The sequence below is a fragment of the Corvus brachyrhynchos genome, unplaced genomic scaffold (assembly GCF_000691975.1).
Source record: "Corvus brachyrhynchos isolate BGI_N302 unplaced genomic scaffold, ASM69197v1 scaffold616, whole genome shotgun sequence".
Classification (NCBI taxonomy): Eukaryota; Metazoa; Chordata; class Aves; order Passeriformes; family Corvidae; genus Corvus; species Corvus brachyrhynchos.
Genome location: NW_008238831.1, coordinates 297,819 through 317,362, shown reverse-complemented (window position 1 = coordinate 317,362; position 19,544 = coordinate 297,819). Strand labels below are relative to the sequence as shown.

Here is a 19,544-nt window from a genome sequence, read left to right as displayed (position 1 = left end):
ACACACGTCCCTCCCACGAGGTGCCTGGCACCTCCTGGGAAGTCTCGAAGTGATGGAAGCGAAGGCAGAGGCCAGCGAGGTGCCTGGGGAGGAGGGATCTCAGGGAAGGAAGGGGTGACAGGAGGGCTCATGAGGGAAATACAGTGCCTCTGATGCAGGCCCTGCTGCAGCATCTGTTGATGCATCTGCTGCTGCTGCTCCAATAGGGAAATGCTTCCTGCGGCGAAGAGCTCCTTGCAACAAGGGCTCTGCCCTCCCACCTCCCTTGCAGTGCAACAGCAGCAAACACGCCAGGAAAAGAATAACCACAGGGAGGGAAGAAGAAGGGTTGCCCTTCTGTAAAGTGGGCACAGCATGTTTTCACTCTCTCAGCAAACCCTTCTCCCCAGCTTCAAGCCAGGCACTGCAGCACGTTACCACAGCCCTGGGTACAGCAGCAGCCATGTGCTCAGGATTCAATACGAGGCACTTGATTTATTTTTTCTTCTGATACTGGGCTTGAAGTCTGTGAACTGAAGCAGTTTAGAGAGTTTAATCCCACAAAGGTCCGAGCAGAAGAAACAGAGAGACCAAAGGTATCCAGCTGCACTCTGATATCTCATCTCTCAGATGGCACACCTGGCTTCAGAGACACTGCAGCGACCTTTGTCTCACCAGGTCCCCAAGTCAACATCCGTGAGAAGCTTATTTACAAAAGCCAGTTTTAATCCCTCTCCAGCTCACTACATTATTTATCCCCAAGACAATGCTACAATCCATTCAATAATTGTCATCCCTCAGGTCTATTTGTTACTCCAAAAAGCCCACCTGGGATGCTGAAGGCTGAAGGTTCAGATAAGATCAATGCAGGACACAGGCAAAGAAGGACAAGGCAGGTGACCAGGAGAATTGAGAACCTGACAAAAGGAGCTGAGGATGATATTAATTTTGTGGAATTTTAGGCATCTAATAGCTTTTTGAGAGAGGCACCACTGGCTTCTTTACTATGATGGAGATTAGCACCTCCAGAACATCATCAACTGTCGTGTCTCTCCCATCTGTCACTCTCAGAGAGCCTCTCCTCCTCTCTCGGGGACTCATGAGATGGCCACCAAAGAACCTGGCAATGTGGAGGCACAGAAATTGACACAATAGGGAGGGATAATCCATCAGGACCAACACCAGTGTGAGAATCAGGAGGCCTAAACTGGCCATGGTTAATCTGTGGTTGGAAACGAGGAGTTGAAGGCTAAGACTGTGCCATTTGAGGAGAGTAAAGGAGCAAAAAAGGAAACTCTTTTCCAGGGGAAGGCTGGGAAGCTCAAGAAGGGGTGTTCATGACCAGGTCTCAGCATTCTCTCTTCCTGTCCCCCACTTCTGAGTCTGTAACTCAGCCAGTGCTGAAACTGAAAAGATAAGACACGTACAACACAAACTCCCTTCTCCCAGCTCCAGCTCCCACCGGGAGCGTTTCAGGACACGCTGTGCTGCTGGCAGGGCGTGCAGTTTATTGCCTTGCATCCCATCTCTGCTCGATGTGTGTCAGCTGGCTCCTCTCACCCATGGCCGCAGCCACAGCCCGGCACCGGTGTCTCCCCGAGCCCGGAGCATCCCCCAGCGCCAAGGGCACCCAGGTCCGCAGACGCTTGGCCCACATTCCCCAGCTGAGCCCTGGGAGGTGCCTGATCCGACCCGCCTGGCTGCGAGACGAGCGGCATGGATCAGAAAGAGCCGCCTGCCAGCCCCGCTGCCAAGCGAGAGTGAGAACAAATTTGGATAATAAAAGCTGGAATAAGAAGATGCCTTGGAGAGTGCGTTGGAATAGTGCTTTGCGAAGCTTCAATTTAAAGCCTTGTTTCTACAGCTAACGCAGCCGTAAGGGACATTAGCCTAATTTCTGTCAAGAGAACTTGTCAACACTGCAGTATTTAAGATAGACACTAAGGACGTGTTTTATCTCACAGATAGATCACTGAGAAAGGAAAGAGCTGTGCCACACTTGGTTTGCAGGAAAATAAATTGACGTTCTCCCTGGGCCTAATTGGTGGATGCTGTTTTATAACACCACATGCATGAGCAGCCTCACATTTTATCAGTGTGCAGCTGAGATCGCTGCCAAATCCACTGTGGGGTTAGATACAGGAACCCACAGGGACGAACTTCAAATGGCACCCAAGGACACAGAGCTGGGCATTTTCCAGCCACGCAGTAGGTGAAACATTTGGCCATGTCCTGAAGGGTCAGCTCCTTCTACTGATGGTGCTCACCAGCTGAGCCACAACTAGTGGGGTGGGATTTCAGGGCCAAGGGGAGAAAACTGGTGGTAGAAGAAGAGGACTGGCTTTGCCTCCTCAGGACCACCAGCTGGAACTTGCCTGGCCTGGTTTTTAGAGATGCTCCATGGTGAGTCAGTAGAAAGCAAGGAAAAGAGAGACTGTACCCTGCAGCTTTAGGAAAGAAGTGTTAGCATGATCCTGCTCCCATCACACTCCACTTTGAGGCACTAAAACATTCCCAGGAGCCCAAGTGTATTAACGCTGGCATGACTTCACACATCCCACGTGCCAGCCTTGGAGCTGGGTTTGAGACATGCCCAAGATAGTGCTGGTGCCATGGCACAAAGGCTTGTCCCAGACTTGCAGCTTCTGCAGTGAAAAGCTGAAAATGCCCTTTTATTCGCAGTCGTTAGAGGGAAATAACAGCCGTGTAACCTTGTCCCAGCCTCGGAACAGAAATCAGCTTGCAGAGGAAGCCTGAGGGAGCGCGACCCTGAGCTGCAGACTCGAGGGCAGGAGGGTGGCTCTGCTCTGCTACGGATTCTGCACTTGCAGAAGAACTAAATCACTACAACAGCCAGAAATGTCCCTCGGGAAGGAAATCCTCTCAAAGATAAATCAATAACTCAGTGTAATTTTAGCACGCAGCCAGGAGAATTTACATTGCCAGGAAGGCTGAGGGCTCTGCCACGGAGACAGAGCCACAGCATCATCAAACAGCCCTGCAGCAGACCCTGCACCAGAGCTCGGGCTCTGGGTATTCACTGCAAAGCCACGAGTCTGGGCTCTGCACTTTGGGACCCCACAGACCCAAATCAGAGCGCTGGCAGCAGGGATGTGGTCCAGCAAAACTCCCTTGGGACAAACCCACCTTTCCCTTTTCTCCTCCTCCTCCGCAGCAAGGCTGCTCCCTGAAATCATGGCAGTGCTGGCAAACGCTCCAGATCCCACAGGGTGAGACACACACAGAGCACAACTAAACCAGGCACTGGAGCAGAGGGAGAGTGCTCCAGCCACAGCCTCCATCCCTGGCCAGGGGTTCCCCCCAGCCAAGCCACCCACAAAACAGCTCGACAGGGATGCACCGCAGCCCCCGGTGATTAATGAGACTGCAATTTATGTAATTATATTCATGCAAAGTACACTCAGACCAGTAAGTTCAAGGGAACTAATGACACTTTAGAGCACAGTTCAACACTGAGCAGTAACTCTAGCAAAAAGAAAAGAAAAAAAAAGGCCCCTAATTATTCCGTAGCTCTTCTCCCAGATTCTCAGGGTCAGCTTGGAGGAGAAGGTGGCCTGAATTATATTTTCGTTTCCAGAACATCAACAGAATTGCTAAGTGAGTTCCAGCGGCAAGGTCAGAGCCTGCCCATTGTTATGCATGCCAGCCCCGTCCCTTCCTGGCTCGGCCGGGCGGGCTGGGCTGCCGTGCCCTGTGCCAGCGGCTCCCAGCACCCTGTCCTGCTGCTCCTGGGGACACGGGCCCGGCTCCTCTGCCAGCTCTTCGCTCTGGTCCCCAGCACAGATGGACAAACCACAACAACCAATTCCTTAGAAGCCAAGTGCAGCCTCCATGTCTGAAGGTCCAGGGCCCTGTTCAGGGTAAGGCTGCTGAGCAATCTGCCCAATCCAGCCAGCAGAGATTGTGCACACCCAGACCACTGCAGAGTGCCTGTCGGTACAGCCAAAGCCCCTGGCAGCCGTGGAGCCCTGCCAGTGCAGGGAGGGCTGGGAAGGAGTGTGCACACACAGGGCTCTTCCCCTGGTACAGCCCACCTGGAGCCATGGAAGCACTCTGGAGCACCCGTGCTGGCCACAGTCGTGCCACTCCTCACAGGCTCCTCCGGTGCCAACAGGCTCTCACACAGATTGTGCCATCAGTGCTGATGTGCTCCAAGAGCCTCTGGCTGTAAATCCAACTTTACAGCAGCTACAAATGCAGTCTGTGCTTCTGTATTACTTCATTGAGACTTGGACTTTTACAAGGGCCTGGAGGGACAGGACACAGGGAATGGCTTCCCACTGCCAGAGGGCAGGGATGGGATATTGGGAAGGAATTGTTCCCTGGGAGGGTGCCCAGAGCAGCTGTGACTGCCCCTGGAAGTGTCCAAGGCCAGGCTGGACAAGGCTTGGAGCAGCCTGGGACAGTGGAAGGTGTCCCTGCCCATGGCAGGGGATTGGAATTGGATGAGCTTTGAGGCCCCTTCCAACCCAAACCATTCTGGGATGCAATGGCTCTGCACCTCGGAAATGCTGAGATCTGCCAGCAGAGCTGACCCAAGGGACAAGGTCAGTGCTCGAAGCTGAAGGTGCATTATGAACACCCCACACAAAGCCAGGACAACTTGTTATGCTCCTACGATGCAAAACACGAAGCTGCCTGAGAAGCCAGGGCAGACAAACTCTGCAAAGACAACACAAAAGAGGAGACCTCACAAGCCTCACATGACCCCTGTGTCTGACTGAAAACCAAACCCAAATTAAATGAATGGTCACAAGTTTGGTTTCTCAGGATTGCCCTCAGAGCTCTCCTGGTGCCTTCCAGGATCAGCAGCAGCATCCAGCAAGAGGGAACATGCAGAAAGCCAACTCAGTGATGATTAGGAAGACATATGTGAAGTTACCCATCACAGAGCAACCTGTGTGCACCTAAATGTCCTGCTGTACAATCAGAAATCAATAGCAAGATGCAGAAACCCTCAACCACCCAGTAAAATATAAAGAACGCTTGCAATATTGATTTTAAAAGCACCTCAGTGAAGACAGTTCAGAAGAAGCCTGAGAAAGCAAAGCAAAATGCCTGAACTGAAGCCTTTTTTTTTTCCTCGAAAAGACATTTGTTAGGGTTTCAGGATTAATAATGGATTTTCAATGCAAGAAGAAAAACTGAAACCCACACCAGATTCTCCTGGTAATAACAGCTTTCTGCAAAGCCCAGCTATTAATGTAACAGGGACGTCCATCAATCAAGCACACAGAAAGTACTTTGAGAGCTAAAAAAAGAGCATGCAAACATCTGCTTTTGGCAACTTAAATTTTGCCCTTAAGCACAAGGAACATAATAAATTATCAGAGGGTTGGGCTTGAACTTGTTTTCCTCCATCCTGGACCGAAATGCTGAGGATGGGAGTGAAGGTATACAAACATGCTGCTGCTGGGATTTGTCCTGACAAAAAGTGGGAGAAAAGAGCACAGTTTCATTTGCGTTTTCATTTGAAAATGCTGGTGCCATTCTCAGGAGCGAGCTGCCAACAGCCAACCCATGGGGACAGCCACAGCAAGGGGACACCAAACAGGGGTGTGGCAACTCCCTGCCTGCAGTTCAGGAAGCTCTTATGAACCCTTTGCCACCTCCAGCATCCTCAGCATGTCCAAGACTGCCCCGATGCTGGAGTGGTCCCCCAGTGGGGTGACAAATGTGCCAACGTGCTCCAAGGTGCCCATGGCATCCCTCCTCACCCAGCTCCTTCCCTGTTCCCCGTGGAACCGTGGTGGTTTTGGCAGGTCCTCAGTGCCTGAGTCCCTCAGCGCTCTCATCAACCACCGCGTCACACTTGGGGTCCATCCACGCAGCCGAGCACTGCCTGGGCTGTCACAGCAAACCCCAGAGAAGCTGGATTTGCACCAAGGAAACGGCTGGCAAAATCAGCACCGGGGTGTCCCCACGCCTCCAGTGTCTCCTCCCTTGCAAAACACAGCAGGTCAAAGCGAGCGCCAGAGATAATGAACACGATTTACTGATTCAAGCACGGGAAGCTGCAGGAATGGCTGCAACTAACTCTCAATAAATTCTGAAGAGTGACACGATAAAATGGCATTACAGAAGGCTGTAGTTACTGTCTCCCCATGCTTCCGTATCCAAGGTGCCACGTTACACTTAATAACACTTTTCTCCCCAGCTGCCAGTGTTGCAAACCCTGACAAGCGAATGGCCGGGCCAGCCCTGCCCCAAACACACACATCTCCACCCAGCACACAGCTTCAGTGGCACGAGCAGGGATAAACGATTAAACCAGTGCTGCCCAGCCTGTCCCCTCTGTGCTGGCTCCTCAAGGCTGGCTCCCTGCCACGCAGCAGGACGGGAGTTTTGTCCCTGGAAGTGATGCAGAGGAGGAGCAGCTGTTGTAGGACGGTGCCTTCACGCACAGGGACCTGCTGGGACGGGAGCACGGCGAGCAGGGCCGAGCATCCCTGCCCTGCCCTCCTGGGAACACCACGGCCCTGCCAGCAGAGCAGCCCCAGCAGCAAACTCCTGCCTGCTGTCACAGCAAGCTCTGTTCCAGGCATCAGGACACCCTTGTGGAGAAACATGGAGAACCAGAGGCCCTCATGGAGGACCACAGAGCACCAGAGGCCCTCAGGGAGAACCAGAGGACCCCTGGTTCCTCGTGCCAGAGCTGCAGGAAACCTCCCCATTCAGCATTCCCAGCTCCAGTACCACTGCAGTGTGTGCTTCCATGGCTCCAGATTTAGCTGTTAGACCATGGATACAATCTTTCTTGAGCATGTTCTCCACTGAGCTTCTTGTTCTCCCTGTCAGTGTACCAGTCCTAAACCTGCAAGAAAATCACCTTTGAGCTTCAGGCAGCGCCTTGGGTGTGGATGGAAACTTGACAAGTGGAAAGGTGCTATTGCCCCATCCCTGTCTGCATCACCTGCACTGCAGAGGACACAGAAGAAATCACATGAACCATCTCTAGTCCTCTTCAGGATAAAAAAAAAAGACAACAAAAACCCCCAAACTCACATATGGAAGTGTATCAGGTATAGCAAACAGTACAAACAGGCAGTGCAGGTGTCTGACCTGAGGACGCTCGCAGTGGATGGAGGAGGGTGTGTACATCTCCTCATCCAGTGTTCACACCTCTGACCACAGCCTGCTCTGGAGGAGCCCTGGGTCTCCTCCTCTCTTGCCAGCTGACAGGTACAAGCTCTCCTGGGCAGCCTGGCTCTGCTCCTCCTCCAGGACAAGTCCTTTCCCCTTCAGAAAGTAATCCAAAGGTTTAGAGAGCATCTGAAGAGATCAGTGTGTGGAAAGATGATGAAACAGGAGTCAAGTGAAAAGCCTCTTGACATCTCTTCCAGTGAAGGCTCTGCTCCCACAGGGTGCCTTCTCTGCGGCCTCTGGCTCCTGGCTCCAGCCCTCTGGACCCACAACTCCCCAGCAGCTCAGACATCACTTTCTGCTGCCCCTTTCTGTGTTTGCCCCGTTCAGACTGCAGCTGATATTAGTGGGGGAGCAGTCAGCACCGCCACCAGGGTTTGCAGCTCTCTGTGAAGCCACCATGAGATCTTCTGTCTTTAAAAAGGCACTGCCAGACAGTCCCTGATAGCTGAGGCTGGAAACACCTCTGGGATCAACCCCTGCTCAAGCAGTGTCACCTCCAGCCCTAGGCCTGTGTTCAGGAGGGTCTGAACACCTGGAATGTCTCCCAGGACTCCACCACCTCTCACATGGAGTTGACCTGCTCCAGTGACCCTGCAGTAACCAGATTTTTCTATGTTTAAACCATGTTTTCTGTATGTTTTGCCATGGAGGTGTCTTGGAAGAGCAGCACAGCCAACAGGACAGCAGCCACTCCTCCAGCTTTACCTCAGACAGTCTATAAATACCTTCACTACACCTGTAAAACCCATCACCATGTGCCACCTCCTTACAGCTCCAGCTAATCCAGATACAGCCAGGGATAACAATTTTTTGCGTACTATCTGGTGGAGAACAGGGAGATAACTGTAATTAGTAGCACCCTGGTTAGCAGGTGGAATGATAGTGTAATTAATGAAGATCAGGTGGGCTTTGTTTCAGATAAGAAAAGCAGCAGATTCTATCAAAATGCAAATGCAGCTTAAAATACAGCCTTGGTGATCACTTAGAGGTGCTTTTAGAAACAGCACCAGCCCGAAATGCAGAGATTTCACTTGGGCTGAATGACACATCCTAAAAATAAAACCTGGTCTGGGGCTAACATGTAAATTGTTGATTAGAGCTATTTATTCACACCCTGCAGTGATGGGAGAGACTTGCAGCTCCATGTTCCTTCTCTCACTTTGCAGGATCACAGGCACATTGCTGTTATTGCCACTTGCAAGGGCTTTGCAACCCTGGGAGCTTTCCAGCAGCAGAACAGCAGCAATTCCAAGTGACAGGCTGCATACATTAACTCTGTATTCAGATAACATCCTGTTGCAAGTGAATGACCCAAGCAAAACTTCCTGCAGTCTTAAGGAGCAGGCAGAAAAATCAGGAGAGAGGAAAAAGAATCTCTGGACTGAAGAAAGATCTTTTGAATCAGAAATGTTATCCCTCATTAGAATTTCCAACACCACCACATTTACTCCTTCCAAAATGTAAACACGTAATAAAAAATTAAACGTGAATCTAGCATGGAAGAGTTCTTCCAATAAATGGGAATTAGTTCTACAGAACATCAGGACAGACCCAAGGAGATTACATTTCTTTCCCAAGCTTTTGCTGGTAAAGCAGAGCTGGAAGAACAGAGCCATATTTATTTTTTAACTCAGAAGCTTCCTCAGGATGCTAAAGGAAGCAGCTTCAGTAAAGCAGAGCCATTTGTCTCAGTGTGCGTTCAAGTAAGAGCAAATGCAAAACCAGCTTCTAGACCTCAAGGAACATCAAATAGCTTTTTAATTTATGTCCCGAATTCCCTGCAGATTCTAAAATGAACAGAGGGCAGGGTTCAGAGAAAATGTCTCGCTCAATCAAGACAGCTGGATGGGTATTCGGAGTTTTCCTCAGAGGAGCAAGGTGCTTTCACACCAGAATGGAGCAGGCACAGCACATGGCTCTGGAAGGATCTGTGGAAAATGCAGACCTGTTGCTTGTGTGACCCTGTAAATAAATGTACGAAAAATTGAGTAACTTACTTAGGAAAAAAAAGCTGGAGCCCCATCTGAGCAAGAGCACAATTTGCAGGCATGAGCTGTGAAGGACCAGGGGAAATATTCCTCACAGGAGCCATCTGACTGTGCTGACTGCCTGGAATCCCTCTGACCTTGTCCTTGGCCACCCAGAATCAGTTTTGTGGAAGTTTCAGTAAGTCAGGCCTTAGTCCATGGGGGAAACTGCAGGGAGGAAGGGCCTGAGCAAGACCATGGAAAATACTCCCTAATTATGGAAAAAGATAATGCTGCTAAACCATGGTTTAGCAATGTACATGATCCAGACTGAACAGGAAGGAAAAAACAGAGATTAGCTTCCAGAGCCAAGTTCTTTTGTAACAAATGCCACACACATCCCAGGGCCCAAATCCAGCAGCTCCTGGAGCATATGGCCGCGTGTATCCTGGGAAAAGGGCTCAGAAATGGTGATCCTGGCCACGGGCTGCCAGGCACTTCTACTCCAGGAAACCTTCAGTCAGGGCAGGGAGTCTGAATACAGAGCCAGCACTGCCAAAGGGATGGATGTGGAAGGAGCTGGAAAGATGGTGCATCCCCTCAGGGCTGGGGCAGCTGCCTCCATCACCACCAGCAAATGACAGCAAAACAGGAGAGTGGGCTGAAAACACAGTGTCTGCAAGATATCTATGGATCAGGGTTTAATTTATGAAATTACAGAATAAAGTTGCAAATTGAGGAAAAAAAAAAAAAACAAAACTCTGCAGGAATGTCTGACCCCCAGAGCTGCCGACCTCTCCCAGAGCGTGTGGTCAATCATATCCTGCAGCAAACACTGCAATGCCTGGAATGCTTGTCCCACACAAGATCACACATTTGAAGCCTGAGGGAGTTGCTGTGATTATATTTGATCAAACCTTCGGAACCGTTTCAGTGACCCTGGCACCCAAGTCCCACGTTTTGAAACCACATTCCCATAATACCCAAGGAAACTGTCAGAGCCGTGGGCCTGGTGTGGCTTGCTGGCTTTGGAAGGACGAGGGATGATAGCCAAATTGGAAATCCAAGATAACCAAGGCTGGAGGAACTGCCAAAACATTTTAGAGGAGGGAAAACATTTTTCTTCCAAAGCACTGTTACAAGCTTGAAATAAATGTGCAGACTGTTAGATAAAGACAGAGATAAAAATAGGCCTGTTATTAAATACCTCTTCTTTAATGAGGTTCATCCTTCTAAACAGCCGTGCGAAGGTTATTTGAGTTATAGCAGAAAATACAGCCTGCTTGCACATAAAAACCAGAGCAAGAGATTCCTCATCACCCAGCACACATTTAAGCACCTCTCAGCAGCTCACACGCTCACAGCATCCCCAGCTTGGCAGGGAGGAGATAAAAGGAAGGAATGAGAGATGTCTTCTCTGGGAAACAATCTCTCTTCTTTCAAAGCACTTTTCCCCCACCAAACAATGTAAATTTAACCACGGGAATGATTCCCACTGCTGATGTCTACTGCTACTGTACCAGCACCAGCCTGAGCATCATTAAAGCTAAGTCTGAAATGATTCTGAAAGCTGCAGCTTAACCTCCTCATGTTGCACTGAAACCACTGCTTGACTCTCAGCACCTCATCCCCTGGTTTATGACCACTCCAGATCACCTGGAATACCCTGCAGAGCTTGGAATTCCACAAACCACTAGCGGCAGTCATGGCTCGGCTCATGAACACACAGCACTGCACCCTTGTTTTGGCAATGCCCCACAGCCTAGCCCGTGGCTGTGGGTTACGGAAGCTGCAGACTTATTCTGGCTGCTCAGAAGCACAATTAGTTTTTGGCAGAACGAGCGTCACTGCAAAAGACTTTTGTAACCAGTTTGTTTAATGAAACCAGTAACCTCACGGCCAGTAAGGGACAGGACTGACCTGACATGCCAAAAACCCACCCCAAAAACTCACCCCAACCCCACTTTGCTCCTAAACCGGAGCAACCCAAGCAGTACGTGTAGGGCTTTTTCTCACCACACCAGTGCTGCCGGGATCCTGGAGCTTCTGGAAATGACAGAAGACAAGTTTTACCTGCATTTGGGGGGAAAAACCAATTCATTACAGAAACACTGAAACCAATACCCTCATGGATGTGCTGGGAAAACACTGACTGCCAAACCTCCCAGGTGAAGGAAAAGCAGATAGAAAACACAGGGAACAAGCCTGTGGGTGGGACTGTACCTGGCCACACTCGAGGTGTCCCAGTGAGTGGCACCTCGGTGTCCCTCCCACTCCTGTGAGGGGGCTGCCCTGGGGAACAGCACTGCCCTCGGCTGAGGCACGGGGAAGGACACTCGTGCAGTGTCGCCCTGTCCAGAGCTGGCATCCTTCAAACACTCCCTGCTCGAGCAGAGGGCTGGGAACCACCTGCCTGCTCCCTGTCCGAGCATCTCCTGAGCCCCAGCCCTGTCCTTTTACCAACAGCAGGCAGGGAAACACCACTATCCCTCTCACCCAGCCCAGGACCAAGGTAGAGGACATGCTTGGTGTGACACATCTGCCTGGCACTGCCCCACACCCGAGGCAGGAGCTGCACCTGGGGCTTCGGCCCTGGCACTTCTGCCATGGACTTGGAATTAGGCACAAGCCAGGGATAGGGACTCTGTGCTTCCTGTGATGTGGAGGTGAGAGGCAAAGGAAAGCCCACGAGGGTGAGGAAGCTGAGAGAGGAGCCCATGAAGGCAGCTGGCATTAAAAAGGACGGGCACAAGATACATTTAGGATATGAAAAGCCTCCTGTGCAAGAGGTCAGATTGAAAACAAGCAGAGGGAGAGCTACCAGAGACCATAACTCAGCTTCCAAACACTGAAGATTTGCTCTCAAGTCAGCCAGGCCTTTCCTACCTGCTGGAATCACCCTCCAGCTCTCCTGTTGCCGGCCAGACAAAATCATAACAACTCCACAGTCAAGATTTTTCCCCTCTGCACATCAGTAACAAGTCATTTTATAAAGAAACCCGTAGAAGAAGCATTTCATCTAGTATAGATAAGGTTTTTAAAATTCCGTTTGCCTTCCCTCTACATGCAAATCTGTGCTGATCTGATGAGGCTCCTATTTCCTGGATTAGACACATCAAACTCTGCAAAAACGAGCATACCCTGGTGGTTTCACCCTGCATTTCACAGCCCTCTCTTGACCATGCTGCCAGAAATATTTCAGAGACCTGTCCACCACTGTCTGAGTCAGGTCCAGGTCAGTGAGAAGCCAATGGTTTGGACAGTCATTAATTCAGCAAAGCAATTAGCAAGAGCTGCTGCAGCTCAGGACATCCCAGTGAGCAGCAGGAGCAAGATACCCACAGACAAGGTGGGAGGGGACCCTCAGCAGCCACCACAGCCCCACCACGGGCTGTGGGACAGGCCAGGCACAGGACTCCTGAGGCAAAGGCATTGCTCCTGCCTTCTTCCTCTCTCTCCCAGCTTTACAAACCTCTTCTCAGCTTAAAGCAGCGCTGGCTCATTTGGCCACCGAAATCTCCTGGAAGAGAGAGACTGGCAATGAGACTGGACCGAGTTATTCCCCGTGCTGAGTCCTGTTCTTTCCAAAACCAAAGCAAGTCCTTCACAGCAGCCTCTGGAAACACCAACGTGGCTGCCTTGAGAACTGTGTTTCCATAGGTGTGAAACCTTGTTTGTGCAGCAAATGAGATGGGAGAAGGCCCGTGACAAGTAGGATCAGCAAAGATAGCCTGAGGATCCTTGGAAGCTGCAGCCATGGATATTTAAATGCCAAGCAATGCTATCCCTGGCTCCCCACTGAACATAAGACCGTTTCATCTTTGCAGAAGCAGCACCAACAGCACGTTCACATCAGCTTCACTCTGGCAGCCTGATCAACAGCAGCAGCTATGGCTCCTTAGTTTCTAATGTGATAAAATCGGGCACTTCAGAAAATGACCCTGGGCAGCACAAACACTGGGGAGTCACTGCAGGTTCAGCTCTGCCTGCAGAGCTTTAACCATGGCTGAAGGTGCAGGCCAGCCAAGCTCCCTGCTCTGCCCTGAGACATTCCATCCAAACCCCAGAGAAATCCATGCTGCACCATGCCAGTTGCCAGTGCCAGGCTTTGCTCCATCTCTCCAGTCTGCAAGGAGCTGCTCTGGAGCAAAGGCAGCCTCTCTGCCCCACTGCTGGCTGTCTGCAGAGCAAACTGTAAATATGTTGATCTTTTGGGCAGCGGAGGTTCTCACTTGTCCATCTGGATTGGAAACTGGACTCATTAACTCCCAACTGTCAGCTGGAAAACCTGCCAGAGGCTTTCTGCCACATCAGGGAGCAAGAAAGTGCTGCTGCCACAGGGGTGGGCAGAGCAGAGGCCCTGTGCAGCTCCAGCTCTCCACTCACCACTGCTGGGGGGTAATTAACCCTCTTTTCCTTTCCCAATTAAACCCTTGCCTCTTGTATCCTTTTTCTGAATCTTCACAGCAAAGCCTTCCCAGAGGAGCCACTGCTGAGTGGAAAATTTCCCACCGTAATGCTGGGTGGAAAATCTGCTGCTCAGTGATAGGACTAGATGGACAGAGCAATCCAACCTTCAATCATCATCAGGATCACTAAACAAAATACTGGGAAATTTGGTGCCCAAATAACAAAAGTAGGTAATTCCCAGGAAACAAACATTTGTGTACTCTGGGATGCTGCATGGCAGATTTGAGGACACCAGAAAGGTGAAGGAAATGCTGTTATACACAGAACCTCCAAGAAAACTGTCAAATTGATGGAAAAAGCCACCACAGAATCATGGAAGGTTAGAAAAGACCTCTCAGGTCAAGTCCAACCATTAACCCAGCACTGCCATGTCCCTAAGCACCACATCTACACCTTTTTTGAACACTTCCATTCATCTGTGCCATCCCAAGGACTGAGGATCAGCTTCTGGTTGCCACAACCATCAGGTAGGATCACCTTGAGAGGCAGCAGATGCTTCTGTGTGCAGACAGACTCACCTCCACGAGCCTGGCAGAGGTTTAATGCACACAGCAACAAAAGCAAGTCACCTCTGCCAGCTTTCTCCAGAGAGGTCCCAGCTCCCAAGGGTACTATCACCTGGAGAAAGTGTATTCTGAAAGGAAAGAGACAGCAGAGGAAGCACAACTTCAAACAAATTCTGTGACTGCGGTGGAGCAGTTACCTGGCCACGAGGAGTCTGAGCAGGGGTGTGAACCTTCATTCAGAGGACACTGCAATCCCACTCACTAAACCCCAAAAAACCTGCAGGTTCCTGTGGACTCCAACCACAGACAGAAGGAAAAGCCCCCCAGATGATGCCAGAACAGTCCAGTAGCAGAGGTGCTGGAAGCCTTTCCGAGGCACACGTCTCCCATCAGGCTGAGCCCGCTGCACCTGGTGCATTATTTAGTGCCAAGTGAGAAAGAAGCAATGCCTAACAAAGTGTTAAAGGACTTTGGGAAGTTTCACCAACCTTTCCAGAGCCGTCAGCTCCGGCTGCCTGGCAGAAGAGACAACTGATCTTGCTTCCAGATTACGGGCGGCACAGCTCTTAGGGCAACTGTATCTCTCTGTCTGCATCCAGCTACCTCCAGCGGCTTGAAGCGTGCTCAAAGTGCAAGAAAGCACTTGATCAAAATCCAGCTCACACTGTAGACAGCGAGGAACAAGCGCCCAAAGCGTTACAGATACAATAACAATTGAATTGGGGGGGGATTTGACAGGTTACAGGTTGATGACACTGCTGCAGTCTCGGCGGAAATGTGGATTGATGCAATTAGCAACAGGGAACTAGAAACTCAGCAGAGGAAAACTGGGAATACATCTATAAAAGATGAGATGCTGCACCATTGTAGAGAAGCACAAAAATCCTGCGTGAGCTCACAACAGAACAAGTTGAAGCAGGAGGGAGACGAAGGAAACGCAACTCCAAGCTCCCTCCCCATGCTCAGGACTGAAATCCAAATTTATTTAAAACATTTGCTTCCCCCAGAGAGACTGGCCCAGTTTGCCACAGGGATACAACGGGAGAGGGAGTGGGGGTGTCCTGGAGAGATGGGCAGCAGAAGGCAAAAGCCTGAGCACAGCCCAGCCAGCCCAGCCAGGCTCTGCTGGGCTGCCAGTGAGTGCAACCACATTGGAAAACACGGGAAGATGCAGAACCAGTGGATTAGACACACTGCCAAGGTGCAGGGCTCTGCTGAAGGGCCAAAGGGTGCATCCTTGTGCAGCCATATCAGCAGCTTCCCTCGTGCCAGGCTCAGCTCCCTGCCCAGCACTGAGCTATGCTCACAACTGGGAAAGCCTTGAGGCCAGGGCCTGCAGGGACGAGCTCGTCCTTGGGGGTCCCCAGCCTTGGGTAACACACGTGCTGAAAGTGTGAGTGCCAGCCCACAGAGATTTGACTTCAGAGGAGCCCCCAGGAGACAGAAACCAAAGCAGGCTGCTCTTTGTGCCACGTCCCCAACGCTGGGATCTGCAGCAGTTAGAGCATGAGGCAGGACACCGCTTCAGTCTCTGCAAGAGTAACCACAATCGCTCTCCTCTGTGAAGACTGAGAAGCTCCCCACTTCCCCAAGCCCTTCACTGCATGTGCCCAACATGGAATACCTACAGAAATGAAGCGGAATAAGGCACCTGGGCAGTGGCGAAGGTGCTTGTGAACAAACCCTGCAATGAGGTTTCTGATGATTGCAAGTATGTACATGTTCTGCTCCAACAAAGCTGGTGGGGAGCTGCCAGGCTGAATAATGAGCAGGGACACCACACGCCTGCCATACATAATGGTACAGAAATGGAATATAAGTATATACTGCGGCTCTGTGGAACGTAGGGGCTTTTGTAGCCATTTATGTTATACAAAGATGTACATTTGGAAAAGTCATTCCGCTATATCTGGCAGAAATTGCAAGACAAATGGAACCCATACTTATTCATTCAATGATAACACCAAGCACAGGATAAAGCTCTTAAATTCAGAGCACTTTACAAAAATTAATTACTACTTAGTTCACCCTTGTGAGGTGGGAAGGTATTACACCTGCATATACAGGAGGACACCAAGGCACAAGTGGATTAAACAGCTCGTCCAGGACCCCAGAGACAGGCTAATTGTTGAAATATGTATGCACACATGCATCTGTGTGTGTTTGAATGGGTTTGGCCCCTCCAGAGCCTTCCCAGCACACAGAGGCCAAGCCGCTCCACTGGGCTCCTCTCACCACAGAGTCGCAGGCACGTCTAATGAAAGACACCAACCCAAAGAAAAGGAAGAGATTTTTTTGTGGTTTGCACAGATAGAAATAAAAGCTGGCTTTCAAACAGCCAAGGAACAGAAAGCCCATTGTTAAAAAGCTGTGCAGTGCTCCAGTGACAGCTCCTAATCAGCTTGCCACTGAGCAGCTCCACACCGGAGCACAGCAGACCTGGGAATCCACGTGCCAGCAAATGTTATAAAACCCATCCCTTGACAAATGAAGAGAAAAAGGGCTGTGGAGCCAGTGAGAGACAGCCCCCCACCCACTATAGAGCTGGCAGCCCACTCCTCCTGCCCCAGTGACCTGAAAGCACTTGAGCAACTGCTCCCCTTGTGGGACGCTTTTCCCTTGGCCTCCAGTCCCTGCGCGGGGTCACCGAGTCCTCCTGTCTTTATCTGAACATCAGCAAAAGCACACATTGTCATGGGAACAAGCAGGTGTTGGAGAGTCTGCACAGCTCCTGTCAGTGCTGACAGGTGGGGTTCCAGAGGGATGCTATAATTAGCCAGCAGCAGTTACCTGGGCGCAGGGTTTGCCACTGATCTGTGGGGTAAAACACTTCCAGGTCTTCAGGATCAGCGTCATCCTCTGTCACCGGCTCGTTCCCACTGTCATCTTTTATGTCGCTCTCTTCTATTTTCGTAAGGGCAAACTCCTTTTGGAGAGAAGAGATTCAGCTCATTAGCAATTGCATCTGGGTAATTTAGTGCTGGCTGAGAATACAAAATTTTTTCCCTCGCCAGCAGATTTTTTTTTTTTGACATCCGAGATTCTTTCCACATGGTTAAATTTAGATTTAAAGTATATTAAAGGTTAAACATGCATAACTAGCATGACATTTGTGCTGAACAAAGCAATGCAGCTTATTTCCTATTCCAGAGCAGGTTGCAGGTTTCAATCCAGCTTCCACAGAGCCTCACCTGTATTTCAGTCAGATGCAGGAGCCCTGGCTATTATTAGGGTTGTGTAACGTTGTAAGACCCCATTTTCCCTTCCCTAAAAATATGTCAAACTTTTAACTTTTTCAGCTGAAATTTTCCACACGAGTGGAACGCCTCAAGGCTTGTTGGTTGGTTTGTTGTTTTTTTTTTTTTTTTTCTTAAATGCACTTATTTCAGGCTTGGAGAAGATTTCAGCTAAAATAGTTCAGCTATTTCCAAAATAGGACACGGGGAAAAAACACACCGAGTTGCCCACATGATACAAATGTGAGGATCCTCTTCTCCACCCGCTCCCAGTGTTCTCCAAGTCTTTTAAAACAATGAGGCAGGGATTTAATCACCACCTCCATGGCAAGTGCAGCACGAGGATGGCAGAGGTGTGGGACAGCAGCCAGCACAAGTGGTTCGACATTACACCAAGGGAAGAACAGGGAAGAACAGCAGGGAAAAAAATCCTTGCTGCGAGGGAAAATGGAAAGCCTCCCCAGGGAGATGGTGGGAGTCACATAAAACTCTGGAGAGTGCATAGTAACGACCTGTGCTCCCACACCAGGCACTGACTCCTGGGTCTGTGCTGTTCTGGTTCGAACAGGAACAGATGAACTGGTCCAGGTTCATCATCCCGACTGCTCAGTGCCCGCTGAAGGGAATATTTTCAGCTTCTGAGATCACCAGTTCAGTCACCACTGAAGAATTTGAGATAACCACCCTACACAAATGATTAGTCCTAATTGTTGGCAATCAGAAAAGAGTTACAGCTCACTTCATGAAGTGTTTGGATATCAATCCTTAGGATGTTTTCACAGGGAAAAACATAAGTAAATTCAGAGGTTAATTGTAAATTTTGGGACGCGTTCTGCCTTCAGTTCTTCCACTCTTTGGGAAAAAATGCATGCACATTTTATTTCAGAATTTGGATGCTATGCATATAAATGTCCATTTCCAGCCTAAAAGAGTATTTCTAAGCAACAGAAATGTCGACCTCATCAAAACACCTCCAGTAGCAATGACAGCGTGGATGTGGCACTCGGGGACACGGGCTGGTGGTGGCCTTGGCAGTGCTGGGTTAATGGTTGTGCTCAATGATCATGAAGGTCTCTCCCAACCTAAACAATTCCACGATTCCACGACTATGGCAGCACACAAAGATGGCTGACAAACCTACAGAATGTTTTCATTTTAGCTGTCGAAAGGGACTGCCCTTTCAGAAATGCATGAGAAACCAGATCTTAACTCCTGCTTTTGCTGAGTGCAGCAGGGGCTTGGGATTGTTCAAATTATAGCAAATGGTTAAAGCTCAGGAACAATCACAGCCATAAAAACCCAGGTTGTGCAGATGAAAATCAATGTTAACATTTTCCGAGCCAAGACTCAACAGGACTAAAAAGGAGTGAGTGGAGCAGTTATTACTTAGCTTATTTCCACAGCTCTGTGATTATCCAAGAGGGAGTTAGTGATACAGGCTATTGTAAATTTACCACCAGGCCGCCCAGTGCTGGATCTGTTCAAACACATAATGGAGACAGCTGATGTTTACCGGCTCTGCTTAGGAAAAGTGCTGGGGTTTAAATGCTCAGTAAGGAGAAAAGGATGTGACTTGGTTCATTTAAGTGTTGCTGTCACTGCCTGGCCACAGTTGCTCTGCAGTACCCCATTTTCATTAGCATTTCTAGCAAAAATGGGCAGCACCACACAAGCGATTCTTCATTTACACAGAAATCAGTTGAATTCTTTTTGGTTTCTTTTCATAATTCAAGCAGGAGAAAGAGGTTTCCTAAAGAACAGTGGGCATTTCCTTAAAGGCAAAAGGCGTCCTTGTTTCATCAGTCTGAAATGAAGGGCAGGAAGGTCAAAAGCCTGAGCAGGGAGGGTCTGGGACACTCTGCAGCCTGCTTGTGCTACATGAGGGATGTGACTGCTGTGGAGCCTTTGGAGGGGAGTGCAGGAAAAGGTGATGGGAGAGTAACCCCATTAATCCAGCCTGGACCTCGGGCTGCTGCCCATTCCCACACCTGTGACTGGGAGGCTGTCCCAGTGCTCAGTCTCCAGCTGGGATGACTGGGCTCTACCTCCAGCCTCCTTCCTCCCCTCCCTCCCTGAAATAAAGGTGTATTATCTCATGCTTCACAGAATCACAGATTGGAAAAGCCCTCCCAGCCCACCGAGTCCCAGCTGTGCCTGGTCCCCACCTTGTCCCCAGCCCAGAGCACTGAGTGCCACCTCCAGCCCTTCCTTGGACACCT

At 50.0% G+C, this 19,544-nt stretch overlaps 1 protein-coding gene across 3 annotated transcripts in view; it reads right to left on the bottom strand.

Moving 5' to 3' along the window:
- SIL1 (SIL1 nucleotide exchange factor) overlaps positions 1-19,544 on the bottom strand; it is a 110,088-nt gene that overhangs the window by 72,104 nt on the left and 18,440 nt on the right. For all 3 annotated transcript variants that reach the window (XM_008636742.2, XM_017738181.1, XM_017738180.1), the window contains exon 3: positions 16,880-17,015. In XM_008636742.2, the coding sequence (XP_008634964.1) occupies positions 16,880-17,015 (136 nt within the window). The remainder of the gene's footprint in view (positions 1-16,879; positions 17,016-19,544) is intronic.